This window comes from Pan troglodytes, chromosome 12, assembly GCF_028858775.2.
Source record: "Pan troglodytes isolate AG18354 chromosome 12, NHGRI_mPanTro3-v2.0_pri, whole genome shotgun sequence".
In the NCBI taxonomy this organism is placed as follows: domain Eukaryota; kingdom Metazoa; phylum Chordata; class Mammalia; order Primates; family Hominidae; genus Pan; species Pan troglodytes.
Window position 1 is genome coordinate 61,799,522 of NC_072410.2, and position 23,673 is coordinate 61,823,194.

The window sequence follows — 23,673 nt, forward strand, 5'->3', positions numbered from 1 at the left end:
CAGCATATGGAATAATAATTTTTTTTTTTTTGAGATGGAGTCTTGCTCTGTCGCCAGGCTGGAGTGCAGTGGCGCCATCTCAGCTGACTGCAACCTCCGCCTCCTGGTTCAAATGATTCTCCTCCTGCCTCAGCCTCCCAAGTAGCTAGGACTAGAGGTGCACGCCACCATGCCCAGCTAATTTTTGTATTTTTAGTAGAGATAGGGTTTCATTATGTTGGCCAGGATGGTCTGTATCTCTTGACCTCGTGATCCGCCCATCTCGGCCTCCCAAAGTGCTGGGATTACAGGCGTGAGCCACTGCGCCCAGCCTGGAATAACAATTTTAAGAACTATGTCTCAGTCGGGCATGGTGGCTCATGCCTGTAATCTCAGCACTTCTGGAAACCGAGGCAGGAGGATCACTTGAGCCCAGGAGTTCAAGACCAGTCTGGGCAACATACGGAGACCCTGTCTCCACAAATAATAGAAAAAAAAAAAATGAACTAAGTCTCACTTAAGGAAAAATATAAAATTTAGTTATAATTAATTTACATTTTTGTTACTTAAAAAGTATATAAAGTATCCCCTATGTATAATAATAAAAGTTGACATTTAAGTGTTCATGTGCCAGGCAAACAGTAAAGGTGCTAGAAGTATACTAGAAGTATATCATTAATTTACTCAACCTTTCAACATACTTATTGAGTATCTATTATGTGCTACCATAGTAAAGTGTTAGATACAAATTTGAAAAGACAATGCCTGACCTTAGTGAGATGAGTATCTGGATGAGAAATAGATACATAAACTAAAATTATATAATACAACATGAAAAATTTTATAATGGAAATATGCTCAAGGAATACTGAAAGCAAGAAAGTACACAAGTTCTGCCTAGGGTAATGAAAAAAAGGCTTCGAAAACTCTGACTGCAATAAAGAAAGGACAATAAAGTACACATGAGCCATTTTTTTCAAACTTTAAGTTTTCAGTTGTAAGGAAAGGCTTTTTCTTGTATTAGACCAGACTTTAGAGATAAGAATCTATGTTAGACTACTTATTAAACTGTATTCCCTTTCAGACTACTAAGTAATGTAGTTTTCCCAAACTCAACTGTATAGCAGCCTTTTACTCTCATAACAACTCAAGATTCTCTACATGGGAAAATAGTAAACTACCTAATACAACTTAATTGCAAATTATTTATTGTCAAAATCAATTTTATTGCACAAAATTTAATATACAGTTTAGATATTCTATGGAATTTAATTGCCGCATACTAGAAATCCTAATATTTCATTACCAAAGTACATAACTAGAAAATGATATATAATTACAAATTTTTTTCAGCTTTTGCAGTTAAGAGTCCTCTACAAAGTCTAACTGCCACTCTTGTTCTAGCTAAGTAAACACTGTTAAAATCTGATATTGGAGTCCTTAATTAAATTCCTCACCCAATTTAGACTTTGGCATATATTAGACAATTTGAATAATCCTTTACTTGAAGCCTCAAATTTGACAGTATTAAACTGCTTTATGCCCTGTTTGCTAGAGACTGTTCCTTAGTTTTAAAGAACAAATGGCAAGAAAGACAAAGACCGGCCTTAAAACACACTAGTTGGGGAATCTATTGTGTGCAGGTAGGAAACTCAATAGCTCAAGGCACTTAGCTGAGAAGATAGAGATAACAGTAAAACAAATACATTGTTTAGGTGCCAAAGTGAAATGGAAACAAGATTCCATCACAGACCCTGTCCACAAGTAGCATGAAATTAATATTTTAAGAAAATTCCTGAAGAATCAAATGATCTAACAGATAACACAAAACTTTCAATGATTAATTGCTGAGTATACCGTATAATTAGGAAGATGTTATCTCAGACTTAAGAGAACTGAGAAGGCTTTCAGGGCATCTCAGGTAAGGAAAACAACTGTGATATTTTTGGTAGAAAAGTACAAATAAGGCGGGGCGTGGTGGCTCAAGCCTGTAATCCCAGCACTTTGGGAGGCCGAGGTGGACGGAACACGAGATCAGGAGACCGAGGCCATCCTGGCTAACATGGTGGAACCCTGTCTCTACTAAAAAATACAAAAAAATTAGCTGGGCATGGTGGCGGGCACCTGTAGTCCCAGCTACTCGGGAGGCTGAGGCAGGAGAATGGTGTGAACCTGGGAGACAGAGCTTGCAGTGAGCCGAGATCACGCCACTGCACTCCAGCCTGGGCAACAGAGCGAGACTCCGTAAAAAAAAAAAAGAAAAGTACAAATACGACATGTTCGTCCATTTATTCTTTCAACCGTTTTAGTTTGTTTGTTTTTTTGAGACGGGGTCTCGCTGTCACCCAGGCTGAAGTGCAGTGGCACAATCTGGGCTCACTGCAACCCAGCCTGATGGGCTCAAGTGATCCTCCTACCTCAGCCTCTGGAGCAGGCTGGGACTTGCAGCACGCACCCATGCCCAGCCAATTTTTTGTACAGACGGGGTTTCACCACATTGCCCAGGCTGGTCTCGAACTAGACTCAAGTGATCCACCCATCTTGGCCTCCCCAAGGGCTGGGATTACAGGCATGAGCCACCGTGCCTGGCCCTTTCAACACATTTTAATTAAGCTTCTTTCATGTGCCAGAGATATATGGAAGACAGTCCTCATCCTCCAGAATTTCACGATTTAGTGAAGGAAAAACATGTAATCAAAGTTATAGCAAACCATATTAGAAATATGTACAGGTACTGGCTGGGTGCGGTGGCTCACGCCTGTAATCCCAGTACTCTGGGAGGCCGAGGTGGGCGGATCACCTGAGGTTAGGAGTTCAAGACCAGCCTGGCCATGGTGAAACCCCATCTCTACTAAAAATACAAAAAAAATTAGCCGGGCGTGGTGGCGCGTGCCTGTAGTCCCAGCTACTCAGAAGGCTGAGACAGGAGAATTGCTTGAACCTGGGAGGTGGAGGTTGCGGTAAGCCAAGATTGCACCATTGCACTCCAGCCTGGGCAACAAGAGCGAAACTCTGTCTCGGAAAAGAAAAAAAAAAAAAAAAAAATATATATATATATATATATATACACACACACACACACACACACACACACACATACACACACATATATACACACACACACAGGTACTTTGGGAAAACAGAGAGAAGGTCAGGGAAGGCTTTAAAGACGATGTGATCCTTAAACTTGAAGGGTGAGTAAGAAAAATTCACCAGGCAGATCAGGGTATTTCATGCAAAGGAACTGCATGTATAAAAGCACAGAGGTAATAAAGAACATGGCTCTTCTAACAGTGCAGATAGTTCAGAACGGCAAAAACAAGTAAGTGCATGTGTGCACTCAGTGGTAGAGGAAGGAGGGGTAGGAAGCTGAGGTACAGAATGAAAGCTAGAATGGAAAGGAAGGCTTCCAGATTATGAAGGGCTTTAAAGGCCATATTTGAGAAGCTGAACTCAGCATGTAGATCAGATCAAAGTTTCTCAAAGTATACTCTGTGGATCACTTGCATCAGAATCATCTCAGATAGAGATTTTCAAATTGTAGCTTGGGAACCACTGATTGTAAAATTAATTTAGTGGGCTGGGTAAGCACTAACAATGCAAGAGAGAAAGAAAAAGAAGGGAAAGGAAAGGTACAGAATAGAATTGAGTACACTGCATGTAGTGGGGCGATATGGTTTGGCTCTGTGTCTCCACCCAAATCTCATCTTGAATTGTACTCCCATAATTCTCATGTGTTGTGGGAGGGACCCAGTGGGAGATAATTTGAATCATGGGGGTGGTTTCCCCCATACTGCTCTCATGGTAGTGAATAAGTCTCACAAGATATGATGGTTTTATCAGGGATTTCCGCTTTTGCATTTTCCTCATTTTCTCTTGCTGCCACCATCTAAGAAGTGCCTTTCACCTCCGCCATGATTCTGAGGCCTCCCCAGCCATGTGGAACTGTAAGTCCAATTAAACTTCTTTTTCTTCACAGTCTCAGGTCTGTCTTTATCAGCAGAGTGAAAACGGACTAATACATAGGGTATCGTTGTCCTAAGGGTGTGGTGTATGTATATATATTGAACTGAAAAACAAAATCTATTTCTTACTGTGGGTCATGGTGAAAGAGTTAAGAAATACTGATCTAGATGTTTGTTAAAATGCAGATTCCCAGCACACCTGTCTTTCAAGTCACCTGCTTGGCCCTCTTCCAAGTGTACTTTTCTTCCTCTCCTTCCTGCTCTAAAGCTTTTTAATAAACTTTCACTCCTGCTCTAAAACTTGTCTCGGTCTCTCCTTCTGTCTCCTGAGGAGGCAAGAATTGGGGCTGCTGCAGACCCGAACAGATACTTTTGGCTGCTAACACACTTTGGTGCCATGTGACTCGGATAAGTTATTATTTTAAAAATATTTTTTAAAATGTAGATTCCCAGGACCCATACCAGCCCTATCAAATTAGTGGAAGTGTGGCCTGAAATCTACATTTTTAACAAGTACTAAGATATTCGTATGCACATTCAAATTGAGAACCACTGCTGAAGGGCTCGGGAAGGAATGAATTTGCAAACAGGCTGGGTGTGGTGGCTCACGCCTGTAATCCCAGCACTTTGGGAGGCTGAGGCAGGCGGATCACAAGGTCAGGAGATTGAGACCATCCTGGCTAACACGATGAAACCCCATCTCTACTAAAAATACAAAAAATTAGCCGGGTGCGGTGGCGGGTGCCTATAGTCCCAGCTACTCGGGAGGCTGAGGCAGGAGAATGGTGTGAACCCGGGAGGCGGAGCTTGCAGTGAGCCGAGATCGTACCACTGCACTCCAGCCTGGGCGACAGAGCGAGACTCCATCACAAACAAACAAACAAAAAACAAGTAAACAACAACAGGAAACATAAATAGTGGGAAGGATTAACTGGCAGGATTGTTCCTTCCCCAAATCAATATTCATCCAGGCAGCATGGTAGAGTTGTTAAAACCATGACCTTAGAGTCAGGGGCTCCCTATGTTCAAATCCTAGCTCTACCACTCATCAGCTATATAACCTTGAACAAATTACTTTCCTTTTCTTTTCTTAGAGACGGGGTCTCGTTCTGTTGCTCAGGCTGAAGTGCAATAGTGAGAACACCGTTCACTGCAGCCTTGACCTCCCAGGCTGAAGCAATTTTCCTACCTCGGCCTCCTGAGTAGCTAAGACCACAGTTGTGCGCCCCTGCATGTGGTTAATTAAAAAAAATTTTTGTAGAGATGGGGTTTTACCATGTTGCCCAGGCTGATCTCAAACTCCTGGGCTCAAGCAATCCTCTCCACCTTGGCCTCCCAAAGTGCTGGGATTACAGGCATAAGCCACCGTGCCTGGCCTACTTGATTTTTTTTTTTTTTAAATTATTTTTTTTGAGATGGAGTTTCCCTCTTGTTGCCCAGGTTGGAGTCCAATGGCGTGATCTCGGCTCACCACAACCTCCGCCTCCTGGGTTCAAGCGATTCTCCTGCCTTAGCCTCCTGAGTAGCTGGGATCACAGATGTGCGCCAGCACACCCGGCTAATTTTTTTTTTTTTTTTTTAATTGAGACAGAGTCTCGTTCTGTCGCCCAGGCTGGAGTGCAGTGGCGCAATCTTGGCTTACTGCAACCTCCACCTCCTGGGTTCAAGCGAATCTCCTGCTTCAGCCTCCCAAGTAGCTGGGACTACAGGCGCGTGCCACCACGTCCAGCCAATTTTTTGTATTTTTAGTAGAGACAAGGTTTCACCATGTTGGTCAGGCTGGTCTCGAACTCCTGATCTCGTGATCCCCCCACCTTGGCCTCCCAAAGTGCTGGGATTACAAGCCTGAGTTCACTTTTCTATGCTTCCATTTTCATATTTTTAAAATTGAGTTATTAATAGTACCTATTTCGTAGGCTGTTATAAGGATTAAATGAAATAAAATATATAAAGCACTTACTATCTACCAACAACTATTTTAATTGCCATTATGAGAATTCACTATTAATATCATGCCTGAGTCGGGCCCAGTGGCTCACACCTGTAATCCCAGCACTTTGGGAGGCCAAGGCAGGTGGATCACTGGAGCCCAGGAGTTTGAAATCAGCCTGGAGAATATGGCAAAACCCATCTCTACAAAAAATACAGAAACTCTGGCCAGGCGTGGTGGCTAACACCTGTAATCCCAACACTTTGGGAGGCTGAGGCAGGAGGATCACTTGAGGTTGGGAGTTCAAGACCAGGCTGGCTGGCATGGTGAAACCCTGTGTCTACTAAAAATACAAAAATTAGCCAGGCGTAGTATACATCTACAATTCCAGCTACTCGAGAGGCTGAGGCACGAGAATCGCTTGAACCCAGGAGGTGAGGGTTGCAGTGAGTCGAGATTGTGACACTGCACTCCAGCCTGGGTGACAGAGTGAGACTCTGTCTCAAAAAAAAAAATTAGCTGGGCATGGTGATGCACACCTGTAATCCCAGCTACTTAGGAGGCTGAGGTGGGAGAATCACCTGAGCCTGGGAGGTCAAGGCTGCAGTGAGCTGTGATCACATCACTGCACTCCAGCCCGGGCATCTCAAAAAACAAGCCTGATTCTGAGCTGCCAAAACTAAGAAAAAGAAATTCCACAGACAGCATCTTCCTTTTTAATGCCTTTACCACTGGAGTCAAGGAACCTGCATATGAATTCCAGGTCTGCCACTTATATTTGCAGCATGATTTGGGACAGTTAAATAACAAAAGTCTTGGTATTCTCTTCCATAAAGCAGAATTGTTCCAACGATTAAATAAAGTAGTGTGCATAAAGCACTAACGTTTACTCCCTGACATACAAGAAGTGCTTAATAAATGATAGCTATCACTTATAATTTCCTTGTTTTATATTGCATCTAGACTTACCTGCCTCTTTAAAAGTCTGGCCTATTAATTTGGCAATGAATCACAATTTTAAATGAGCATACTCTTGACCCAGAAATTTTCCACTTCCAAAAATTTATCCTAGGGAAATAATCACACAAGAGCTCAAAGTATATATTCAGTGGAGCTTTTAAAACAAAATGAAAACAACATACATGTTCATTAATAGAAGACTAAATAGACCGGGTGCAGTGGCTCATGCCTATAATCCCAGCACTTTAGAAGGCCGAGGCAAGTGGATTGCTGAGCTCAGGAGTTTTGAGACCAGCCTGGGCAACATGGCGAGACCCTGTCTCTACAAAAAATACAAAAACTAGCTGGGCATGGGCATGGTGGTGCACCAACAACTTCGGAGGCTGAGGTGGGATGACCGCTTGAGCCCAGGATGTCAACGCCGCAGTGATCTGTGATCACATCACTGCACTCCATCCTGGGCGACAGAGCAAGACTACCTCAAAAAAAAAAAAAAAAAAAAAAAAGATGACTAAATAAACAAATTATGTTCTACCCAAACAATAAAATATTCTGTTAAAAAAAAAAAACAGATTTGTAAGTATTGACATGGAAAGTTTAAGGTATATTCCTGAGTGGAAAAAAATGAAGGAGTAGAATAGGATATATAGCATGATTCCTTTTTTATAAAATATATATGTCTACATATAACTACACATGTATAAAGAAAATTCTAGAAAAATATACATCAAACTTAATAGCAGTCTCCCCTGGTAAGACTGGAAGGGAAGAAGGGGACTTTTACTTTCCGCTTTATACTAAATAGTATGAAAAATAAAACCTAGAGAAAAGAGATGCAGATCTTATGGTTCATAAAACAGTAATTACCTGTGAATATATTCCTTAAATTATCAACGTATCTTTTAAATTATTTTTATACATCCAGGAAAAATACAAACCAACAGTATAAGGATGTCTCAAATATGACCAAGAAATATATTCTTTGAAAATATTACAGTCATTTAATTCCTGACTTCTGCATATTTAAGTAGCTGCAAAGACTTCAGAATGGAGGCTACTCTAAGTATAGGATGCCAGCATCTAGTGTGGTAGTACTTATCTATTCAAACAATACAGAGTGCTTACAAGTAACAGTTAGCCAGGGAGTATTAAGCATTTATACTTACAGCATGAGGCAGATAGTACCATAAGTATAAATACTTAATAAATGCTATCCCCAATAAAATTCACTGAACAGTAAATATCTACTCATATACACAAATATGCTATGAAAATACTTTGTGTGATTTCTATTATTTCTATGCTGCTTCTTCCACATTGGGATTAAGTGTTACCCTTGAGCTAAATGCACTCCAATACCTTATAAACACAGTGCCTATTTAACACTCAAAAGGGGGGAGTGTATGTTGTCTGTTGGAAGTGGCATAAGGAAGGCCATGTTCAAAAGGATCACAACATTTTGAAGTTTTATTATATAAAACAGTGACACTCTCCAACAATACCAAAAACCTCTCTGTGCATAAGATTTTTTTCAACAACTGTGAAGAAACTATTTTAAATAGTATACGTCATTCCTCAGATACAGGTACATGTCAACAAGTAGAAAAGTAAACACAGAACTTAAAACACAGGTTGAAGATATAAATAGCTGGGCACAATGGCTCACGCCTGTAATCCCAGCACTTTGGGATGCCAAAGTGGGTAGATCACCTGATGTCAGGAGTTCGAGACCAGCCTGGCTAACATGGTGAAACCCCGTCTCTACTTAAAATACAAAAATTAGCTGGGTGTGATGGTGGGCGCCTATAATCCCAGCTACTCCGGAGGCTGAGGCTGAGGCAGGAGAATTGCTTGAACCTGGGAGGCGGAGGTTGCAGTGAGCTGAGATCGCGCCATTGCACTCCAGCCTGGCGACAAGAGCAAAACTCCGTCTCAAAAAAAAAAAAAAAAAAAAAAAAAAAAAAAAAGGGAAAGAAAAAAGAAATAGAAATCAACACCCAAATAAATAGAAATGATTTTATCAAACATACTTACCATTGAATGGATTGATTCCTGCCTTTATTCTTGTAATAATAGCTTCTTTTACTTCTTTTTTCTTCACACATCGAATACCCAAATTTTGGAAACTAGCAGGAAAAAAACAATATTCAAAACTGCATTATAAACACAAGGAATATTGCAAAAATCAAACGTATAGCAACACTGAAGTTATCATGCTGTCAGTTGTACATACCAAAGCATGAATGTGCTTCCAATTGCTCTGATAAAGATGAGAGAGTAAGAAGTGGGATTATATGGCTGGGCGCATGGCTTGTGCCTGTAATCCCAGCACTTTGGGAGGCCAAGGCAGGTGGATCACCTGAGGTCGGGAGTTCGAGACCAGCCTGATCAACATGGAGAAATCCCGTCTCTACTAAAAATACAAAATTAGCCAGGCATAGTGGCACATGCTTGTAATCTCAGCTACTCGGGAGGCTGAGGCAGGAGAATCGCTTGAGCCTGGGAGGCAGAGGTTGCAGTAAGCCGAGATCACGCCATTGCGCTCCAGCCTGGGCAACAAAAGCAAAACTCTGCCTCAAAAAAAAAAAAGAAGTGGGGTTGTACTTCTAAGAACTGTTAAAAGAAAAATAATATATACTATATCATTTTAACATACAGTGTTTTACAATTACTAATATGCCTATGTCAAACATACCAAAATATAGATTAACAGTAAAGCAATATTAAATGGTAAAATTTGCCTCCCAAACAAATTCAGAATCAAATCAATAAAGTCTGTATGTTTGATAATGTAAAGCAAAAGCTGTAAAGAGATGTTCACAGGTTGAAGCCCACAGGTATGTTTTGCTAGGCTCACAAAAGTGTTGCCTATATTTTTAAAAATCTGCACAGGTTATCTACATTTAGAAATCAGGTAATTGCATATGAACATCTGGATTTCCGGCTTCTCTTGTACATTTTAAAGACCTGGCAATACTAGGTTGGCACAGAAACAACAGGCTAGGGACTGAGCCCCATTTATTCAGGGCTCTTCAGTTTGCTACAGTGCCTGTTAGTCCTCCTACACTTGATCCACACCACTCATTTATGCTGCTTGCCTAGCTCCACAGAGATTTGCTTTTTGAGCCCTGAATTCACTGTTATTAGCAGTAGAATATGTTTTGTGCCACATTATATAAAGTTATAGCCATTCATCATAAAAAATTACTAAAATGTTTTTGTATTAGAAAGAAGTTTAATGCTAACAATATTTAACAAGTTTCAAAATGTCATTTATGAAAAACTTCCCAATAGCTACAAATACTACTAATTTGCATATGTGTAGCATAGATGATGGTGGGGGGAACTCCCCCACCACCACCAGTCATACTTGTTCCCACATGGAAAAACCATGACATCAGTAAAATTGGGTGGGCGTGAATAAGGAAGCAAAACTCAATTATAATAACATTACTATTGTTCAAACTTCACATGGCACTTGCAACCGGAGGCTACTTTGTCTGCCTGTCTCCATACTCATGCTGTCTTATGCTTATGTTCTTCACATCTACAATTTTGCTAGCATCTAAAATATCTTTCACATTTCCTTCCTCTGCCTCCAATAACTACAAAAATAAATCTTAAAAAACATTTTTTTTTTTTGGAGATGATCTCACTCTGCCACCCAGGCTGGAGTGCAGTGGCACCATACCGGCTCACTGCAACCTCTGCCTCCCAGGCTCAGGTGATCCTCCCACCTCAGCCTCCTGAGTAGCTGGACTACAGGTACATGACACCCTACCTGGCTAATTTTTGTATTTTTGTAGAGCCAGGGTTTCACCAGGTTGCCCCGGCTGGTCTCAAGCTCCTGGACTCAAGCAATCCGCCTGCCTCAGCCTCCCAGAGTGCTCGGATTATAGGCATGAGCCACTACGCTTGGTCAGCTAAATCTTGAATTCTTAATCCTTTCTTGAAATCTTGCAACTATAATCCTCTTCCTCAAAAGTATTCCACTTCTTTGAAAGATTCTTGGTTTGATTCTTTTTCTTTGGTAAAAGATTTTATAGAATTCTTCATATTAATACATTTATATTACTTCATTTTGTTTCATCTGAATAATCTCATATTTGACTGCTATTCACGGAATATTAGGGGTGGTGGTAATTTTTGAAATTCTGAAATGAAGGATCAAGAGATTGTTTGAATCAATTATTCATTCATTCATTCACAGACATTCAACAAGCTTTGGGGTTCGTACTATATACCAAAAACTCTGCAAAGTAATGGGGATATACAATCCCTTTCCTCAAGAAGCTTACAGTCTAGTGGAAAGATTGGCAAACTGTAACTCATGGACCAAATCCAACATCTTGTCTGTCTTTGCAAATAAAGTTTTATTGGAACACAACCAAACTGATGTTTACATATTATCTATGGCTGCTTTCATGCTACAACAGCAGAGCTGAGCAACAGAGACCATACAGCTTGCAAAACCCCAAACATTTACTATCTAGTACTTTACAGAAAAAGTCTGGTAGTCTCTGGTCAAGTAGATATACATTAAATAATCACACATACACAAATGCTAAACTGCAATCATAACAAGTTTTATGAAGGAGGTATACATGATGTTATGGGAGCCTATGCTGGAACAGAAGAAAGACACTTCCAGGCAAAAGGAACAGGCCACACAAAGACCCCTAGAAAAGAGCAGTGGAAACAGAGGAAACTAAAGGAAGGCATTGTGAGTGGAGTATAAAAATTAAGGAAAGCAGAGTTTAATAGAAGGCTAGAAATAAAGGTGGGTCATGTGGGCCTTATAGGCTATATAGAAGGAATGCTGTCTTTATTCCAAGAGCCAAATAAACCCATTAAAATGTTTTAAGCAAGGGAAAGACAATTTCATTTGTATTTTAAAAGATCACACTGGCTAAAGTGAGGAAAGATAGAGGGTTTGGAAAAGGTACAAAATGGTTAATGCAAGACCAGTCAGGAGGTTATTCCAGCAGCCCCAGTTTAGGCTATAGTGGTAGTATGACGGTGATGAATTTCACTGAGTGAAGTGGATAGATTCAAAACCAGTTGAGAAGGTAACTGTTAGTAGATTCAATGTGTACACCTGGATGAGGAATGCCAGAGATGACACCTATAGGTCTTTTATCGCAATCACTAACATACGGCACATTGGAAGAAGACCAATTATGAGGGGAAAGAGATATGATCACAGTAAAATCACGTTTGGGGAATACTCTATTTGAAGTGCTTTTTTTTTTTTTTTTTTTTAAAGAGATACAATCTCGCTCTGTTGCCCAGGCTGGACTCAAACTCCTGGGCTCAAGCAATCCTCCTGCTTTGGCCTCCTGAGTAGCTGTAACTACAGGCATGGGCCACTGTGCCCCGCTACTTAAGGTACTTTTGAGACATTTAAGGGAATATGTTGAGAAGGCAATCAGACTTACTACCATTCCCCACCAGAAGGAACCAAGAATCTCTGGAAAACGCTGATGACTTCAGGGCTGGGACAAGCAAAGCACAAGTTGGCCAGGCACGGTGGCTCATGCCTGTAATCTCAGCATTTTGGGAGGCTGAGGCAGGAGGATCACCTGAGGTCACGAGTTTGAGACAAGCCTGGCCAACATGATGAAACCCCGTATCTACTAAAAATACAAAAATTACCTGGGTGTGGTAGCGCACGCCTGTAATTCCAGCTACTTGGGAGGCCAAGGCACAAAAATTGCATGAACTTGGGAGGGGAAGGTTGCAGTGAGGTGAAATCGCACCACCGCACTCCAGCCTGGGCAACAGAGCGAGGCTCTGTCTCAAAAAAAAAGGAAAAAAAAAAGAAAAAAGAAAAGCACAAGTCTTGAACATTTCGTTTTGTCAGAAAGTAAAAAAGTGCTCAAAGAAAGATGACGGCATATCAAAAAAACACAGGAGACAGTTTGAAGAGGTTTGCATTAGTCAAATCTGGGTCAATTTGAAAATCAAAAGAATAACAGAATAACTATAATATATTAAATACAAGAATGCATGAGTTCACGGTGATACTTTTTAAATGGAGAAAGAGAGGAAGGGAAAGTTCTTCTTTATAATAGAATGCCAAGATAATATCGCCAATAATGTAAAAAACTGAAGGGATATTTTCAGAGTTATACTGCATCACTTCTATAGATTTCTTGCCCAAAATGTTTCATGTTAACATGAAATTATTATTCATGTTATTCATGTTAAATATAATGCTACCTATAGTGTGTAATCCTTAATGGGATCCTGAATTGGGGAGAGAGTTGGAACAGCCATAAAGAGCATTATTAGGACAATAAGTGAGGTGGTCCAAAAATTTAACTGCCTGTAACTAAGAAAGAACAGCCAGAAAAGCAGGAAGTAAAATGGAAGTTTGTTTTCACAGAAAGCAAGGAATAAAAATGTTTCAAGTAAGGAGTGATCACAGTGTAAAATGTTGTTGGGAGGTCAAGTAATATAGACAAATATTTGCCAAGTGTGTATAATACTAGATATTTTCTTTTGTGTTATTATTGTAAGAGGAGCATTTAAAGTATTTTTTTCTAAACGGTTATTACTAATATATGTGGAGACTATTAATCTCTTTTCTGTTGCCATTAGTTCATTTTTCCCCAAAAGCCAATACATGTTCATTACAAAAATGAATTATAAAATATAAGTTAAAAGAAAAACATAAAACCCTACAATCTTACCCACCCAGACAACTACTATTAATACCTTAGTATTAACATATACACATCATGTATATGTATAAATTTATCTTAAACAAAAATAAAATTATTCTTTACATATTGTTTTAAAACCTATTTATCTGGCCAGGTGCCGTGGCTCACGCTTGTAATCCCAGCACTTTGGGAGGCTAAGGCACGTGGATCACCTGAGGTCAGGAATTCGAGACCAGCCCAGCCAACATGGTGAAACCCTGTCTCTAATGGTTTAAATACCAAAAAATTAGCTGGGCATGGTGGCACATGCCTGTAATATCAGCTAACATGGGAGGCTGAGGCAGGAGAATCGCTTGAACCAGGGAGGTGGAGGTTGCAGTGAGCCGAAATCACACCACTTCACTGCAGCCTGGGCAACAAAGCAAGACTGTCTCAAAAAGAAAAAAAAAAAAAAAACCAGAAAACCTATTTATCTAATATATTGTGACTATATTTACATACCAATAGACATATTGGCAATATGATTTTTAAGGCTGTACAGGAGTACATTGCATGAATGTATCAGTTTAATTAATCCCCTTTGCTTACTATTTGGATTGCTTCTAGCTTTTTGCCATTACAAAGAGAACTGCAATGAACAGTATTAGAGCATAATGTCTGAACACACTTAATTATTTTCTGAGGCTAAACTCCTAGAAGTGGAACAGCTGGCTCAAGAGGCATATAATATTTTTCAGGCTTTTGCCATGTAGTTAAATTGCCTACCAGACGTCTTTATTAATTTACATTCTAACATGATGAATGGGCCCATCTTCTGGTAGCCTCACTATCATGAAGTATTACATGATTATTTTTATCTTAGAACTATTGTTGTATGTTAATTCTATAACCTGCCACTTTCTAAATAATAACTCTAGAGTTTTCCAGTTGATTTTTCTCACATCCAGGCATTTTTATGTTAACTGTAAATGGGCGTGGCACAGCAGCTCACGCCTGTAATCCCAAGCACTTTGGGAGGCCAAGGTGGACAGACTGCTTGAGTCCAGGAGTTCAAGACCACCCTCGGCAACAAGCAAAACCCCATTTCTACAAAAAAATACAAAAATTAGCCAGGCATGGTGGTACATGCCTGCAGTCCCAGCTACTCAGGAGGCTGAGGCTGAAGATCACTTGAGTCTGGAGGTGAAGGTTGCAATGGGCCGAGATCATGCCACTGCACTCCAGCCTGGGTAACAGAGCGAGACCTTGTCTCAAAATAATAATAATAATAATAAGTTAACTATAAATGAAAAGACAGAGGCTAGGCATGGTGTCTCACACCTGTAATCCCAGCACTTTGGAAGGCCGAGGCAGGCAGATCACCTGAGGTCGGGAGTTCCAGACCAGCCTGACCAACATGGAGAAACCCCATCTCTACTAAAAATACAAAAAAATTAGCCAGGCGTGGTGGTGCATGCCTGTAATCCCAGCTACTCGGGAGGCTGAGGCAGAAGAATCGCTTGAACCCAGGAGGTGGAGGTTGCAGTGAGCCGAGATTGCGCCATTGCACTTTAGCCTAGGCAACAAGGGTAAAACTCCATCTCAAAAAAAAAAAAAAAAGACAGAGTGAAAAATTATTTCAAAAACTGTCCACCCCAAGAAAGGAAATCACAGTATACAAGCAGTTTACATTTACTTTTAATAACAATAAAAATGTCTTCCTAACTATCATAAGATGTGTCTACTAATAAAGAATGAAAGGGTAGTTCTAATGCAAATAGTAAAAATGTAAGTGTAAAATATAGTAAATAGAAGTAGAAGGAGAAAATTATTCTGCTAAAAAGTAACAGATTGTCATGGAGAAGAAACAAAACATCCTATGTCTTATCTTATTTCTGAAGATGTCTGTAACTGTGTACTTACAACAAAGGTCTGCGTTCTTGTCCAAATTCCGCTTCATAGTAGCCGTCTCTGCAGTCTTTTCCAACTAAATCATGAGGATGAGGTTTATATGGGTCATTCTTTGTTACTAATGTAATTCTCACTTTTCCTTTTCCATAATAGTTCATAATCTGAAAAAAGGGGGAAATTAAATACATGATCCAAATAGATTGCATTATAAACTGATCTATGAAATGAGAATTCAATTTACATTAATTATAATGTAATTGGCACGAGATAAATAAAATCCAACTGACGAACAACTGCAGTTTAGATGAAACTTTCCAGAGAATACCAGTACAGAAGAACTTACCTCTCAGTTTCTTGACATATTTTCTGCCCTAATTTCAATTGGTCATATCATTTGACTGGGCTTATTTTCCTTTCAAAACAAGTAAAACTCTACCCAAATTTTATCCATAGAACATGAGAAAACAGATGTTAAGTCACTAAATGCCCAGCTCTTTAACGTACTGTCATACCATAAACATTCCTTGAAAATATATTTAAGCCATATTGGAAAGGATAGCACATAAATATGATCATTTTACTTAATATGTGACATTTCACTTCACAAAAATATTTGTTCAGTAAGCATACCCCAAGTGTTTACTCTAGAATAGGCAATAAATCAAATTGAGTTTAACAACATCAAATTTCACATAGAAAGTATAGCTAGAACACAGAGTAAAAAGGAGAGTTTAACATGGAAGAGGAAGGAGGACAGGAATTAATGCTTAGTTTGAAAGCTAGTAAAGTTGCAAGAACAAAGCAGGGACTATAAAAACCAGCATACCACAAAGGAGCAAGGTAAAGTAAGAATGGGTAGCTTACAAGGTAGAGGGCACTAAAATCCATAATTTTGAATTTAAATAGAATTTGAAAGTAACCAAGAAGTATTACATTTCTTTCTGTATGAAAGAGAAGGTAATTGCTCAAGACTATAAGTAGGCAAATACAAAACTCAAGCTGTAAAGTGTTTAGGACCTACTGGAATGGTAAAAATACATATCTTAGAAATAGAGATGCATAGGATAAGATGAATTATGAAGAAAAGTTTAAAAATGACTCAAAAAACTGGACAAATAGTATTTCCTTATTTGCTTTTTATTAGCATCTCATCCATTTTAACATTTAAAAGACTTAGATAACCCAAATCCGTATTACTGCCAAAAATGTGATAAAAATAGAAATCTGGAATTCAATATATATAATTTTGCCATTGGTTTATTCTATAATTCAGCAATTCCCTTTAAGTTCATCAACAGAATAGATTTTGTAAATAATCTAGTTATAAAACAGTGAATTAAGATCTGTTGATAAAAGTAACACTTTTCAAAAACAAAAACAAAAAGCAACACTTTTCAAAATCTACTTTGCCATTAAAGTTTTTAATTGGCATTTAAAGGATAAACCCTTCATTGAAAGTCAAAGAAAAATAGTTTACAAATAGAAAATAGAAATTTAGTACATTGGGCTGGGCATGTTGGCTCACACCTGTAATCTCAGCACTTTGGGAGACCAAGGCAGGCGGATCACGAGGTCAAGAGATTGAGACCATCCTGGCTAACATGGTGAAACCCTGTCTCTACTAAAAATACAAAAATTAGCTGGGCGTGGTGGGGGGCGCCTGTAGTCCCAGCTACTCGGGAGGCTGAGACGGGAGAACTGCTTGAACCTGGGAGATGGAGCTTGCAGTGAGCCGAGATCACGCCACTGCCCTCCAGCCTGGGCAACAGAGTGAGACTCCGTCTCAAAAACATAAAAAATAAAAAAATAAATAAATTTAGTAAATCTTGGCTGGACGCAGTGGCTCACGCCTATAATCCCAGTGCTTTGGGAGGCCGAGATGGGTGGATCACCTGAGGTCAAGAGTTGGAGACCAGCCTGGCCAACATGGTGAAACCCCGTCTCTACTAAAAAATACAAAAATCAGCTGGGCGTGGTGGTGGGCGTCTGTAATCCCAGCTACTCGGTAGGCTGAGGCAGGAGAATCACTTGAACCCAGGAGGCGGAGGTTGCAGTGAGCTGAGATCATGACATTGCACTCCAGCCTGGGCGACAAGTGTGAAACTCCGTCTCAAAAATAAATAAATAAATAAATTTAGTACATCTTATAACTATTAGTATGTTTACCAAAGTCATTTTTGGTCAAAAGCTTTTTAAAATTTATGCTAATGTGAAAAAACTGTATTTATAAAGTGGTATTTCAAATCAGTCAATGACCCAGAGAATCAGAGACAAGCAATAAAGTTAAGAAAAAGGAGAAAAAAATGTTCTAGCCCTAAGACTAGCCAAGAAGAATTATGATTGAGTTCTCAAATCCATGTTTAATCTACAGAATATCACTCACCTCTGCAGAGAATGGTTTTTCCTTATTATCTCTGTGTTCCATGAAAAAGAACATGATCCAAAAGCTGCCAGTGTACTCTCAACACTGAGTCGCTCTACTTAGGTTAATACACAAGCACCATAGAACTATCTGCAGTGGGGAAGACTCCATTTTATATTTAAGAAATGTCCTTAGACATCTATCTAATAGATGTCTTTTTGACAGATCCGTTTTTAAAAAAAAAGGAAAAAAGAAAAAGATAAACCTGTGGAGATGACTGTGAAGAAACTGGCCCTTTAAAATAATTGCTATAGCTAATATATGAAGCAACTAATAGTGAGATAGACACAGAAGAAGGGTCTATTACCTGGATAGAAGGGTATGTTCGGTTGTTGTCTGTGCTGTGCTCCCCTGGAATGCTGCCTGCTGATCGCCCTTCACATTTGTATCTAAAACGCATTCCCCTCTGCCTGGGTTGTTCAATTATCTCTATATACGGGTTATACGCACCTGAAAAGTTTTTAAAAAGGAGGAGGTCAGTGAGATTAACATAGCAATTAATAATGGATTTTAACACTTCTGTTTTTTTCATAACAGCAGACTAAAACAAAGATTTTTTTCCTCCTAACATTAAATAACAAGGCCGAAATGTTATCTTGGAGATTGGCTGGGAGAGGCACCTTTTTTTCCCATTCAAATTGAGTCCCTATGTAGTGTCAAAACAAGTCATTCAAACCATATTGACTGGTTAGCACTTTATAGCTTAATATCTATAGCTAACGTCAATATGAAGTTCTGAGATAACCACTTCAGAGATATCTGCCTCCCACGTGAGACCTAGCAGAAGGGTTTCCCCCAAGATTCCCCAAGAAGGGTAAAGAAGGCAGTATTCAGAAGTAAAATATCACACTCCTAAAGTGAGTTAAATATATTTAACTGCTTGATTTTACATCATATTCATAATACTGAATGAAAAGACCATTCACTGAAAATGAAAATGCATTTAAATCCTTGCAGAAGCATATGTAAGTTTTTTATATCTCCATTCCAATATTAAAGGACTTACACACAGTATATCAAAACAAGCCCCAGGAGGGACTTTAGGCTCAAAGAATGTGCAATCAGTCCCATGCAAACCTTTTCTAGAGACATAATAGAGAAAAAAAAAGTATTCACTTTCTATAATAACTAAAATTCAAAATATGCATCTGCAGAATGAACTGCTGCTACATATAATAACATGGACGACTCTCAAAATGATTATGCTGTGTGAAAGAAGTTAGACCAGAAGAGCACATACTGTATGATTCCATTTATATGAAACCCTAGGATATGTAAAGTAATATACAATGAACGATAGCAGATCACTGGTTGCCTAAGAACAGGGATATATGGTGGATAGGAAAGGCAGGGGGGACATTATCTTGTGATGATGATTCCAAGGTTGTATACATATGTCAAAACTTGTCAAATTGCATACTTTAAAAGTACAGTTTGTTGTACATAAATTATATGTCAATAAAGCTATTTAAAATGTATGCAACTTTACTTTTATTATCCAAATTGTGGGGGAAAAGGTAAATAGACACTCAACTGTACTTGCAAGTAGGGGAGTTAATAGGGGTGTGAAGATGTTTTCCATTAAAAAATAATAATAATGTGTCCCTTAATCACTTTAGTGCTGACTAAGGCTTATCCTGTTAGAACGCAAGCAATCCTGAGAAATGGTAACAGAGTGGCCTTATCAGAACACTATGGAGAAGAGGCCTTTAGAATCCTACCCCAGCTACTTCTTAACAGTAAGACCAAGGAAATGTTATTAAAATTAAAAATCTCTTAGTTTCCTCCTCTGTAAAATAGGAATAATCATAATAGCACCTACCTCATTGGGTTGTTGTGAAGATGACAGATTATATATGCTAAATTCTTACGAAGTGTCATATATACATATACATTCAATAAACGGTGTCTACGTGAAAAAATGCTCATCATCACTGGCCATCAGAGAAATGCAAATCAAAACCACAATGAGATACCATCTTACACCAGTTAGAATGGCTATCATTAAAAAGTCAGGAAACAACAGGTGCTGGAGAGGATGTGAAGAAATAGGAACACTTTTACACAGTTGGTGGGACTGTAAGCTAGTTCAACCATTGTGGAAGTCAGTGTGGCGATTCCTCAGGGATCTAGAACTAGAAATACCATTTGACCCAGCCATCCCATTACTGGGTATATACCCAAAAGATTATAAATCATGCTGCTATAAAGACACATGCACAAGTATGTTTATTGCGGTACTCTTCACAATAGCAAAGACTTGGAACCAACCCAAATGTCCAACAATGATAGACTGGATTAAGAAAATGTGGCACATATACACCATGGAATACTATGCAGCCATAAAAAAGGATAAGCTCATGTCCTTTGTAGGGACATAGATGAAGCTGGAAACCATCATTCTCAGCAAACTATCGCGAGGACAAAAAACCAAACACCGCATGTTCTCACTCATAGGTGGGTATTGAACAATGAGAACACATGGACACAGGAAGGGGAACATCACACACCAGGGCCTGTTGTGGGGTGGGCGTAGGGGGGAGGGAAAGCATTAGGAGATATACCTAACGTTAAATGACAAGTTAATGGGTGCAGCACACCAACATGGCACATGTATACATATGTAACAAAGCCGCACGATGTGTACACGTACCCTAAAACTTAAAGTGTAAAAAAATAAAAAATAAAAATAAATGGTGTCTATTATTTCAGATGCTTTCTTGAAAACAATGATTTAGTGATACTATGGTGGTATCCCAACTGTCACTCTAAAGGACCTTATAGAAGAGCAAGGCAAACAACATACATTATTAGACTACAGAAGGAAGGAAAGCACTAACAAAATTCTGCGGAAATAAGAGCGAAAGAGTCAGGAATGCCCAACTGTGTCAGTGGAAAAAGAGCGGTTAATGAAGCAAAAGAGCGGAGGAAATGAAGAGGAAAAAGGTAGGTATTCTAGGGAAAAGGGAACAGTGTGTCCACAGAGGAGGGTTTATTTAAGAATCACCAATGTAAATGGAATACACTTTCTCTCTTAAAAAGAGAACTAAAAGTCAGAGCACACTTGGCAATGTGGATTTCATTTTATGTGTGATGAAATCAATGAATATTTTGATGCAGGCAAATCACATGATCAGATTTGCATTTTAGAGTAAAACTTTTAGTCACAGTGAACAGATAGAAAAAAGAAAGCAACGTCATCAGTTTAGAGACCACTATAATAATGTGGGCAATGATGAGGGTATGTCTGATATATGGCAGTGATAAAATGAATGAAGGATTATTTAAAAGATAAAATTGACAGCACCTGGTGCCTGAACAGTAGGGTTAAGAGAAATTAAAGAATCACTGATAGCTCAGAAATTAAAGAATCATTGATGATTCCATGGCTTCTACTTTGGGTTACTGAATAAAGTATTACTGTAACTTTCAATTTTATTCTGTATGGTGTAAACTCCCTGTGTTTGAATCTACTACCTATTTGTTTATTCAGAAGATGAAGAGCCAGAGAAAACTGACTTTAACCTAAACAAGTTCATAATCCTTATTTCAGTTTTACTCAAAAACATAAGATATGCAGATGAGTATTTCACAATTTTATCCTTGCATATTTTAAATATTTCAAATTCACATTGCAATTTCAAATATTTCATACCCTTATATATCCTTGTAGGAGTATTTAAGAAAGTATATTTTCCTCTTAAAAACTGTTAAAATCAACATTACTTTGTAAGTCACATTTTAAATAATTTATGTGGCTGAAGTAAAGGCCAAATAAATCCCTGCCCACTACTTATTTAAAGGTGTCTTGGTGGGAAACTGATATAAAATGACATCGTTAATGATAAGTGTTTAACTTTGGGAGGAGAGAGTGTGAATAAAACTGCTAGGTTCATAGTGAGCATTCAAATATTTCACTGAGGCTGGGCATGGTGGCTCATACCTGTAATCCCAGCACTTTGGGAGGCCAAAGTGGGTGGATCACTTGAGGTCAGGAGTTCCAGACCAGCCTGGAAAACATGGTGAAACCCCATCTCTACTAAAAATACAAAAAATTAGCGGGATGTGGTGGCAGGCACCTGTAATCCCAGCTACTTGGGAGACTGAGGCAAGAGAATTGCTTGAACCCAGGAGGTGGAGGCTGCAGTGAGCCAAGATTGTACCACTGCACTCTAGCCTGGGTGACAGAGTGAGACTCCGTCTCAAAAAAAAAACAAAACACAAAAACAACAACAAAAAACCCCAAAACTTCATTGGTTACATGACACTTCTTTAGATTGTTTATAAAAAGAACAGAAAAGTAGTTGTTGAAAAGATTAAATATTTTTAAATAGTAAAAATTACATAAATATCAGTTATCATATAATATTGAGTATTTAAAGTCCTTGGAATTTATTTTTCCTACTGCAGAAGCTCTTAATTAGTAAAAATTAACAAGCTGGGGGAATGTAGAGTATTACAACCAAGTAACACAGTATACTGTAATACTCTACATTCCCCCAGCTGGAAATAATCTCCCCTCCTTTAAAATACCATAGTATTCTGTGTATAGCAATTATTCCAAATAATTGTAATTTAGGGAAAACTTACCGTCTTATTTCTTCTTGAGATAAAGCTACTTGTTTTTCTTCAAGCTACTTGAAGGCAGAAATTGTGTTTAACTCATCAGTGCCTTGTACAGAGATATTCATTAAACATCTATTGAATGAATGACTAAAAAATCTTAAGGTCTTTTGTTTATACAAGTTATTCAAACGTTAAATAATCATATAAGTGATTAGTCAGATTTTTTAATTAGATTCCACTACTAAGGAAAAAAAAATAGTGCTTTGTAGGTACCAGGATTGCTACACCTCAGTATTTCCTCATACTCATTCCTATTTTGATTTATCTGTGTTTATTATTTTTAAAAAACTTCCCAGCTATAAATCATTTATATAATGCATCAGTACAATGCACCAGTTATCTCCTTCCTCAGTACTGTGCTTTGCACAGTGCCATTCTTTCTGAATATAAAATGTGTTGAAATGTAGTCATCTATGGAGTGCAAGAGGGTAAAACATAAATCAGGAAATTGTAGGGAAAGTAAGTACTCTTAACTAAGATAACCTCAAATCGCCACAGTTTTGAAAAGCACCAAAACGTCTCCAAAATTGACTCTAAACAAATCGATTACTGTATTTTTCTTTAAGCAATACTATGCAAAGCTGGGACTGACCCCTATATTCTGAATAGTATTTTAAAAGGCTAATATACATCAGAATAACATCTAAAATACAGCCAAAATGTTTGTAAGATATATCTATGTTTTTATTTGCACTTAGGCAAGAAAGAGTGCTATTTTAAAACATAGTGCCTATCTAATGAAGCATGAGTTTTTAAAATAAAAAAATTACATTGAAATAAATGTTTAAATGGATCATAAATTATCGGAAATAGACACATTATTAACAAACACTTTATTGCTAGAATTAGCAACCAGCATCAAGTATACAGAAAAAAAAGCTAATTATTGTAATTATAACATTATTTTAAGACCCCTTTATATACATTTCTCATTTGATCCTCTTAACTTTAATCTCCATTTGAAAAATAATAGAAATTATTATCCTATCTTACACATGATAAAACTAAAGTTGAAAATTATATGAAGTTATAATAAAAATGAATTATGAATGGTATGCTAATATGGCAGTGCCAAATTTAAAAAACAAGCATAAAAGCAACTGGAGGTAATAACTGACACAGCACATAATCTGCAATCTAAAATAAATGAAACTTAATTTAAGAAGATAATGCATCCTGGTATAGCCAAATGAGTATTTAGATCCAAAGAAACCCCTAGAACAGAGTTCATAC

General features: G+C 38.4%; 1 protein-coding gene across 6 annotated transcripts in view; it reads right to left on the reverse strand.

Moving 5' to 3' along the window:
• REL (REL proto-oncogene, NF-kB subunit) overlaps positions 1-23,673 on the reverse strand; it is a 47,131-nt gene that overhangs the window by 18,241 nt on the left and 5,217 nt on the right. For 4 of the 6 annotated variants that reach the window (XM_525761.8, XM_063789838.1, XM_009442520.4 and 1 more), the window contains exons 2-4: positions 18,122-18,264; positions 15,405-15,553; positions 8,869-8,960 (exon numbers count right to left, since the gene is read on the reverse strand). In XM_525761.8, coding sequence (XP_525761.4) covers positions 8,869-8,960; positions 15,405-15,553; positions 18,122-18,264 — 384 coding nt within the window. Of the gene's footprint in view, positions 1-8,868; positions 8,961-9,067; positions 9,405-10,744; positions 10,989-15,404; positions 15,554-18,121; positions 18,265-23,673 lie in introns of all 6 variants that reach the window. The other 2 variants (XM_063789841.1, XM_063789840.1) reach the window with 2 other exon arrangements.